We start from the raw sequence: 9,781 nt of genomic DNA on the forward strand, positions 1-9,781 counted from the left end.
GTTGAACTAAGTCCATGAAGATTCAGTTTCAAAACTCCAGTCAATAAAGTTTTCTAGGTAACCTTGGGCCAATCATTTTTAGTCAGCCTAATTCACTTCAGAAAAAATTGTGAAGATGTTCCATCCTGAATTCCCTGGAGAAGAACAAAATAAAACTGTAAATTATAGTAATGGTGGGAAGAAGGAGAAGAAGGAAAAGGATTATTTATGTTGTTATGATTGACATCACTATTATTTTGATTGTGGATGGATGGATGGATGGATGAATGGATTGTATATATAGTAATATATATTAGTAATTTATATGTTTTTTTCACTTTTTATAGACTTTTTTATGTTGGAGCTAGAGAAGGACATCTCCCTGATAGCCTGAGCTTAATTCATATAAAATGTTTCACCCCTGTTCCTGCTCTTGTTTTTAATGTAAGTAATGATAAAACATAGGAGAACAAAGCTTTGTTTATTCTGAAACCTATATTCATTATACATTTATTTCATGTGAACTGAGGCAAGGAAGAAATTTTTATTTTAACAAACTGAATATATAGGCATTATTCAGGCAGTGACAGCAGTATCCAGTTCATGCCTATTTTGAAGACGGATTGGATTTAGTGGCATGTCTTTGAGGTTATGTATAGGACTTCTAGTTGAATGATTCTCAGGCTCTTTTACAAGAAATAATAATACCACCGCTAGCAACATCAGCATGAAGAAACTTCCCAAATGTAGCTCTCTAGCACCTGGCTGGGGATTGTGGGAATCTGAAGTTCAAGAGCAACTAGCACAAAAGGAAGCTTCCAATAGGTGCACTTTATCTGGTTAAAGCTGTTAGCAATGGAGACTAAATTCAGGACTAAATTCGGGAAACTGTAATCCTGTTCTATCTGGGGATATCAGCTGAGACACATCAATGATTAAGCATCATTTAGAGCAGGCTGGGGAATTCTGGGAGTTAAGTCCACACATCTTAAAGTTGCCAAGTTCAAAAAACATTGATTTAGAGCAGACATTTATTTTTTCCCTTATCTTTACACTTCATTCTCTCTCTTTTATCTGCTGATAGGGTTTAATGACTTTGATTTATCTCCTTGTGGAAGATGTCTTTCTCCTGATAAATTACTACTGTTTCAGCTACTGGTTCTTTGTTGGACTATCCATTGCAGGATTAATATATTTAAGGTATATCCAGCCAGATAGGCCAAGGCCAATTAAAGTAAGTACTTAAGAGAATTAAAACTTAAAATGTTAGCCCATGTCCTGTATATAGTTCTAGCTTTTGTATTAAGACTCTGTAGACTAGGCTTTCTCAACCAGGGCTCCGTGGAACCCCAGGGTTCCGTGAGAGGTCACTAAGGGTTCTCTGGGAGATCACGATTTATTTAAAAAATTGTTTCAAATTTGGGTAATTTCACATTAATGAGGTAAATTTCATTCTTTATTTTTAGTTTAAGAACGCTGTTAATGCATATATTCAGGCCTACACAAATATAATTTTGTAACTTCTGTCCTATATTTGAGCCTCAATGTGCAGGGGTTCCCCAAGGCCTGAAAAATATTTCAAGGGTTCCTTCAGCTTCAAAAGGTTGAGAAAGGCTGCTCTGTAGAAAATTTTATTTATGAAATGACAGACTTGCTGCTTAAAAACTAGGGTTACCAGATCCAGGCTGTAAAAATGCAGACATTCACTAGATGGCAACAAAGAACTAGCATTTTCTGTATCTTTTAATTGCTAGGTAGTTGTTGCATAGATTTTCGCAGTCCAGATGTGGTAATCCAATTAAAGGCCCCTTAATTGGAGAAGCAAGCAAAATAAATATTTTTTATATCTACCTTTTATCTATTGAACACAATTCAGGATTAAACTGAAGACCAGGTTGTTGTTGTTTCTGAGAATTTCAGACCATGCACTAAGGAATATTCTTTGTCATATGTACAATTATTTTCTTTTAGGATATGAAACACAGCTATAGAAAAGCTTATTTGAAATTGTGAGAGTTGTGATATGGCGGCATTTTTCAGAAGCACTTATTTTAACTTGGAATTATCTTTTGTATTTTCAGCTCAGTCTGTTCTTTCCCATTGTATATTGCATATGCACCATTTTCCTGGTTATAGTGCCTCTCTACAGTGATACAATCAATTCTATTATTGGAATTGGCATTGCACTCTCTGGGATTCCCGCTTACTTTTTGGGAGTTTATTTACCAGTAGAAAAGAGACCTTGGTATCTTCAGTGGCTTTCTGGTAGGAAACTACATGTTTTATTTATAATTTTTCAAATTTATATCCTCTGCACGGGAGGGAGGGAGAGATGGATGGATGGATGGATGATGTTAACATGGTTCAAATCAGAAGCTACTGACTGTATTTATTTCAACTCTTTTACCCATCTAATGAGAGTGGTATCTCTTCTGGGGGGGCAAATTAGTCAAAATGGCAACCTCGACCATGCAATTGAAGGTCTGCATGCTTTGATTATGCTATCATAGCCATCATCTTGACTTTTTTGACACCACCCCACCAGACACCCCTGTATGAGGGAGTCAGCCATCCAAGGTCCCAGAGCCACATACATCCTTCCCCACATAGCCTTGCACACAGCTCAAAATGTTTCCACTAAATTGTAACTTTTAATGAGAAAGAAGGAAAAAGACATTGAATACCTGGGAATAATAAAAGAATAATTCTTTTAACTATCTTTGGTTAATTTAACTTTAGCTAAAATTTAATGTAAATTAAATAGAATGAAATTTAATTTTGGTCTTGCCCTTCATCTTTTGTTTCAACTCTGCCCCCTTTTTAAAATGCAGCCCTCGTCACTCTAAAAGCCAAGGCTGTCCCTTGACTCCCAAAAAGTTTTGTAACTCTATCTCATACCAAATTTCAGTAACCAATTTGTTCCAAAAAGCAGGGTTGCCATGTTAATGAGGACTTTTACAGAAATGCCATTAATGCCAATGGCATTACTGTTTTTATAATGTGGCCACTTTATTTCATCTTGCAGCTACCACCACGAAGTATGCTCAGATGTTATTCTGTTGCTGTCTGACAGACTTGGACGTTGAAACAGAGGCACTGGAAATCAAAGCAAAGTAGACTTATTTGGACAATTTCCACACTTCACGCAGCCAAGCAGCTGGAAATCCTCCTCTGTGCTGTAGGGTGTAGCAAGGCAGTACTGTGCATCATTTTGCTGTTTTTTCAGTCTGTGCCACTTCATCCACCTTTTCTTTGTTGTCATCAGTTTGAGGGATTTCTTTATGCCAGTTCTGTACATAAGAATTACACATTGTTTTTTAATTTTTTTAATAAGCAGCCCTTTGTACCGAAGCAAGCTCTTACAACGTGCTATGGATTTAGAGTTCATCAGCAAAGTGACAGTTACCAACTGAATCTAGAACACTAGGAAGGAAAAGGTTGAATAATGGCTGGAGAAAAAACTAAAAACATCAACTTTTAAAATCTCAAGTTCATACTTATAAATTCTAAGGCATTGTAGGCCTTTTACAGATGGAAGGTGTCCAGTTTATTTGGTGGATGCATGTAACTAGTATGCATCAATGCAGTGCCATCTTGTGGCACTGAGTCAAAGAAATCCATGGAAGAGTATTAGTGGAGCAGTAAAGAGATATTGTATGCCCTTGTACTGGTGCCTAACATTTAAGTTCAGCATTGACATGGCAAATGTTACTGTCAGTGTTACACCACAGTTTGCCTTTTCTCCTTGGATATTAATAATTGTATTATGAAAAAAATGTATTTAGTAGAGAACCTTGCTGTTAGCAGCATCTTCAGAAGAAGAATAAGGGCCGTTGACATATCAAGTGTTCTACTTTGAATATAATTATGTAATTAACAGTTATGATACCAGAACCAGGCTGTCAGTGAGAAGTATGTATGCCACACTACCATGTTTTCTTCTAGATTTTCAACTTTCTGTAATACTGTAAGATACTGTATATGCATGCATCAATCAGCATTTTTATTTTCTTTCAGTCCAAGCGTTTTATATACAGTATATTTTTTTAAATGCATGCTCTATTGATAAATGACTGTCAAACTCACTTCAGTTTTGAATAAACCCAAGTTTTAAATAACTGCTTTGTTTTAAAACATTAGGAACTAATGTGCCAGTGCATACATAACTGAAGAATCAAAATTCTTCAAATTGCTAAGGTTTTTTCTAGAACAGAACAGAACTAAAGTAAATTTGATCCCAAAGATTCCCAACAAAATTCTGCATCTGAAATTTATTCAGGGATGTTCGTGCAATACATGCAAGTATAGAAAATATTTGTTACTTCATAAAAGCATCACATTCTGCTGGATTTAAAATATGCTTTAGTCTTTTCCCCCCCATCATTTGATCATTAGAATCGAGCAATGGCATCTCAATTCATTGTTTAGATGAGGTCAGGAAAAATGGTAATATTTTTACACCAAATTATAAAGTGCTATACTTTAATGCAAAACCTTTTTCTGGAGGATGAAAGAATCTGTGGAATTAAGTAATATGCAGTCCCAGAAATGTTCAATCAACCTAGATATTTCATCCTATTAATCTCACATCTTTATCAGTCTTCTAAAGGAAGTTTCTCACAGTGATAGGACAGAGATGAACAACAATGGTAGGTAATGCCGAAACAAGCTACTTGTTGAGTCAAACTCAAAAGCGTTCATTTTCACTCTTGAAAATACACTTCTGACATTCCTTTTTTTTTTTTTCCTGATCTGCTCTTTTCTCTGTGTGCTTCAACAAAGGGTTAGATATCTCTTACTAGAGGCCTTAACTGATCTCTTGCAGCAAAAGTCTTATGTATAAACGTCTGTGTGTATTTGTACAGTAATGTAACAGAAATATAGCTAACATTTTACAGATGGTACTAGCATATGAATTCAGGAAATAAAAGGCACATCTTGTAGATGACACTCCTTTAGATTGCAGTTTTTGTGCATAGGTACAAAAGATGCATTAATACTGATTCCTGGTTCACATTGGTTTAGCAATAATAGTGATTCATGTGTTATATTCAAAAATGCAAACATATTCTCTGGTGTTGTGGTGTGCCAGTGTTGGATGGTGACAAAGACGACCCACATTAAAATTTACATTTGGCAGTGTTGGGCTAGTCACTCAGTACAGTCAACCTCAGAGAATCATTGCCATGAGGGTAAAATTAGGAATAGCTTGAATACTGCCTTTCCACAGGGCAGGGGCAGCTACAGGGAAGGCGCACTTCCTAGGTCCCACTAGATGGCAACATTTAAGGGAAGAGATCTGAAGCATGCCCACCTCTAACCAGGTGGGGCAGGCAGATACCCTCAGGGAGAGGCGGTCCCACAAATAACCTTGCCCCATGCCACATAGGGCTTTAAAAGTGATAATCAGCACCTTGAATTGCACTTGGAAAGCAACTGAGAGCCAGTGTTTCAAAAGTGCAAGTATATTCCACCATACTTATAGATTCTGATATGTCTTCTGACTACACTAAAGACTTCCAAGTTTTGCAGAGAAGGAACTGGCTGAAATAACTCCTATACAGATAGATAGATAGATAGATAGATAGATAGATAGATAGATAGATAGATAGATAGATAGATAGATAGATAGATAGATAGATAGATAGATAGATAATCGTCTATTGATCTATCCTATCTATCTATCTATCTATCTATCTAACTATCATCTCCATGTTAAACATCTGAAAAACAAGCATTCAAATCCAGAGAGCCAAATTGACTCTAAACTGCAGTGGTGATGTGCAGGAACCAGCCAGGTTTTAAAGACTGGTAGTTTAGCTATATCCATAAGCTTGCTTCCCAACAGGACAATAAGAGCTTTGCAGGGTTATATAGATTAAGCAGGGATCGATTGTCGGGGAATTGGAATAATGGCAAAGTGTTAAAACCTCCTTCCCTAACTGCTCCAATCCAAATAATCCCAACAATTATTTCTAAAAGAAAAAGGTGGCCAAAGTTCCAAACATGTGCTCAATTCATTTATGCTGTATAAATCAAACCAACTGAAAACTTTCAATTTTAAAAGAATGAAAAGAGCTTAATAATAAAACATAATGTCAATGCAGAACAAAGCAACTGTTTGATCTTTCTACTGTTATTGAATGAAAGCATCTATGGTTGGAGCTAGAAAATGTCTCATCTGTGGTAGAAGGAATTTGTTTATGGAATGATTTCAGCCCAGACTATTTGTTTTATGTAAAGGCCAATTTATTCAGCTACTTCTTAAAAACATATATTTTTTAATAAAACGATTTCATAGTAAAAGTACTCCATTCTCTCTCTGAACATGACCCATCTCTTTAACAGCATTTGTGTTGCAGAGCTCAGTGACAAAACTCTCCAAGTGTAATCTTTAGTCTGGAGGCTGATCTGTTCAATTCAAAATGGTAAATTAGATAAGGCTGTCAAATTATCATTATGTAGTAATTATTCTAATGTCCCAGCTGTGGAAGTTTCTAAGGAAAATTGGACATTTCTAGGCAAGATCATTGATCCCGGTTCCTTAAGTCTATTAACAATTCCCACTCCAACCCATGAATTAGTGAAGGGTGTACAAGGAAGTGCCTAGAAATGCAGGGATGCATGGCCACAGAAAGAGGACATACTATTTGTATCTATAGGAACAAATACTGTATAACATACAGGCAGTCCTCAACTTACAGGTATTTGTTTAGCGACCATTCGAAGTTACGATGGCACTGAAAAAGTGACTTACAACCAGTCCTCGCCCTGACAACTATCACAGCATCCCTGAGTCACTTGATCAAAATTCAGGTGTTTGGCAACTGGCTTGCACTTATGACAGTTGCAGCATTCTGGGGTCATGTGAACACCATTTGCAACCTTCCCGCCAGCTTCCGACAAGCAAAGTCAATGAGAAAAGCCAGATTCGCTTAATGACTGTGGTGATTCACTTAACCACAGCGATTCACTTAACAACCATGGCAAAAAAGACACTTAACAACTGCCTCGCTTAGCAATGGAAGTTCCAGTCCCAATTGTGGTCATAAGCCAAGGGCTACCTATAAAAATTAAATAGAGTTCATCAAAATAGGGAAGATAAATCAATGTGCTTGCTATTCGGGTGCTAACTACTGATAAGCAACTTCCATCTTCTTTTTCTTTCCCTTTACTTCAGTGTTTCTCAACCTTGACAACTTTAAGATATGTAGACTTCAACTCCCAGAATTCCCCAGCCAGCAAACACTGTCTACTTCCTTCAACAAGATGTGGAGTGGAAAAGAGAAGACCCTCCTTGGGGGAAGATGGGCGGTGATAAAAAATTGACAAAATAAAATAAAGACACTTCTCAAGGAGAAGACACTTTCTAACAGAAGAATGTCCTCTGAGAGCCTCCAAGTAAGGGGCAAAGGCTGTAAAGAAGAATAAATGGCTACACTACCAAAAGCATGGAGCTGAATCAAAACAAGCTTTCTTGCATAAAGCTACGTAATTCAGATATTCATTTGATTAAAATCCAAATACAAGCAGTCTCACAACTGCAGTGAAGTTCTTAGAGCATTCTTTGTTGGACTCCTATATGCTAAGAGAGAACTCATTCTCCAACTGCCAAAAGAATACCATTCACATATATGAAGAGGCATTACTAGTACATTTGCAAGGAAAGAAGTTTTAAAATCATCATCACCACCACCACCACCACCACCTTGATGGCATTCACAGACAAAGAATCTTTGGCTCACGTCTTTGGCTATAAAATGATGGTGTCTTTGTATAACAAAATAATCAGGAGGGTATTGTCCTATCTTGGAGCGAAGAACCACGCTGAGACGGTAGCTTGTGTCTCTAGTGTTTATTGTTCTACTCTACTAGACAGAAAATCTTGCTAAACTGAAAGGCCGTGGGAAAACTCTCACGGATAAAACCCAGAAATCAAGGTGGGCCTGCTCTGAGTTTCTTCGAAGGGAGATTCAAAGCTTGTAAACTACACATGCGTTTTCCCCCCTGGATAGGGGCCCCCTCCTGCTCACCATCAGTACTCGTGACAGGTGTCTTGTAAAGGAGCTCTGCTAAGTGGGTATGAGTATTCCATAATGCAGCATTCTGTTGCAGAACAAGATTCAGCAAGTGGTATATGTAACCTAAAATATTTTTTAAAGGAAATCCACTTCACTCTAGACTGCAACAGCAAACAACAGAAAAATAAGCCATTTTCATTCTAAATTCTGCTCTCCTAAAACAAATGGAACTTACGAACAAACAAGTTATGGATTGAAATGAATGCCTTTGATTTTTTTAGTTTAATAATAATTTCAGGTACAATAGATTTAGTGTTTAAAGAACATTATGCTAGAATGAATTATACGGAATGGACCATACATTTAATTGAACACTATCAGTAGATCAGTTTCCAGATTTTTATATAATTTTGAAATGTTTCCACAAACATTAAAACTTTAACTCCTATTTATTTATTTATTTTTCAAATTTCTATCACTGCCCATCTCTCCCAAAAAGGGACTCTAGTACATTTGCAAGGAAAAAAGCTTTTAAAACCATCACCACCACCACCACCACCACCACCTTGATGGCATTCGCAGACAAAGAATCTTTGGCTCATGTCTTTGGCTGTAACAAACTCCTATTGCTTTGTCTTTTACACTCATTGTAATATAAATATTAACACAGAGGAATTTACTGAACACAGCATAACTGACAGGAATTTGCATGGCAAACTAAAATGTTGCTGTTTGTTTAAAGCATTAGGAAAGGGACAATCAGATACAAAAGCTAATAATCCTTTTGTACATGTGCCAGGAAATTAAACACACAAGAAATTTTTAGAAGAAAAGATAAACTGTATTATAATAGATAGTGGAACTGTTTGCCACTAGACAAGGACTTATATTCGCATGACTTATTTGCATTTTATCATTCCAAATATAGTTTTATGGAAGTAGACACATAGGCACTACATATTAGATATTACGTACTTATTTTCCCAAAATCACTGCATACGGGATCAAACTTTTCAAATGTTCAAACTCATTAAACAAAAACTTACAACTTAGGAATTTAACTCAGACACATCTTGGAGTATGGTATATTCTAAATGAAGTGGAAAAATATATTAGCAGATCCAGACTATTATATTCAGGAACCATGTGTCAGCGTGAAAGAGATAATCTAGAATTTTTCAAGCAGATTAACTTTTCTATAACTTGAATCTTAACAAAGACTTTCTATTCTCCAAATCATAATGCATGTTTTATAACAGGACATTATATTAAAAAAATGATTACCAGTTCCTGCACTTTTTACATTTCATCTTCTTCTGGCTCACTAATTATGATTCTCCTCCATCTCTCTGCCTCTTTATAAACTGTAACTCAGGGTAACATTTTATGCTTTTGGAGACACATGCTTTAGCATTATGTCATTTTCTGTAGACTTTTAGATATATATTGTTTACATTATTATTATTATTATTATTTATGAATTAAACTTGTATGGCACCTGATTCTCAACAAGTCTGGGTGGATGTGTGTGTGTGTGAGAGATTAAATAAAATAGATTATAGCTCATGAGGCAGCAATAGTTGAGCCAACTTTCTTCCTATGCTAGTCAACTGTTCTTTTGGAAATATCAGACTAGAAAAAGAAATCATGTGATTGAATTGGTGTGTTTTTGAGATAAAGAAAATGAGATAGTTGAATCAAAATAAAGTGATGGGAATCCTAAAATATATTAAAGTACAATATTGTTCCGATGGGCCTTGCAATGTCTATAGTTACCATTT

The 9,781-nt window shown here is 36.2% G+C and overlaps 1 protein-coding gene across 3 annotated transcripts in view; it reads left to right on the forward strand.

The window, feature by feature from the left end:
• Positions 1 to 3,166, forward strand: part of LOC134494343 (Y+L amino acid transporter 2-like) — a 31,927-nt gene extending 28,761 nt beyond the window's left edge. For all 3 annotated transcript variants that reach the window (XM_063299460.1, XM_063299461.1, XM_063299462.1), the window contains 4 exons: positions 327 to 423; positions 1,064 to 1,213; positions 2,061 to 2,244; positions 3,005 to 3,166. In XM_063299460.1, coding sequence (XP_063155530.1) covers positions 327 to 423; positions 1,064 to 1,213; positions 2,061 to 2,244; positions 3,005 to 3,096 — 523 coding nt within the window. In that variant the 3' untranslated portion in view covers positions 3,097 to 3,166. The remainder of the gene's footprint in view (positions 1 to 326; positions 424 to 1,063; positions 1,214 to 2,060; positions 2,245 to 3,004) is intronic.
• Positions 3,167 to 9,781: the final 6,615 nt, after the last annotated feature.

The sequence above is a fragment of the Candoia aspera genome, chromosome 3 (genome assembly GCF_035149785.1).
Source record: "Candoia aspera isolate rCanAsp1 chromosome 3, rCanAsp1.hap2, whole genome shotgun sequence".
In the NCBI taxonomy this organism is placed as follows: domain Eukaryota; kingdom Metazoa; phylum Chordata; class Lepidosauria; order Squamata; family Boidae; genus Candoia; species Candoia aspera.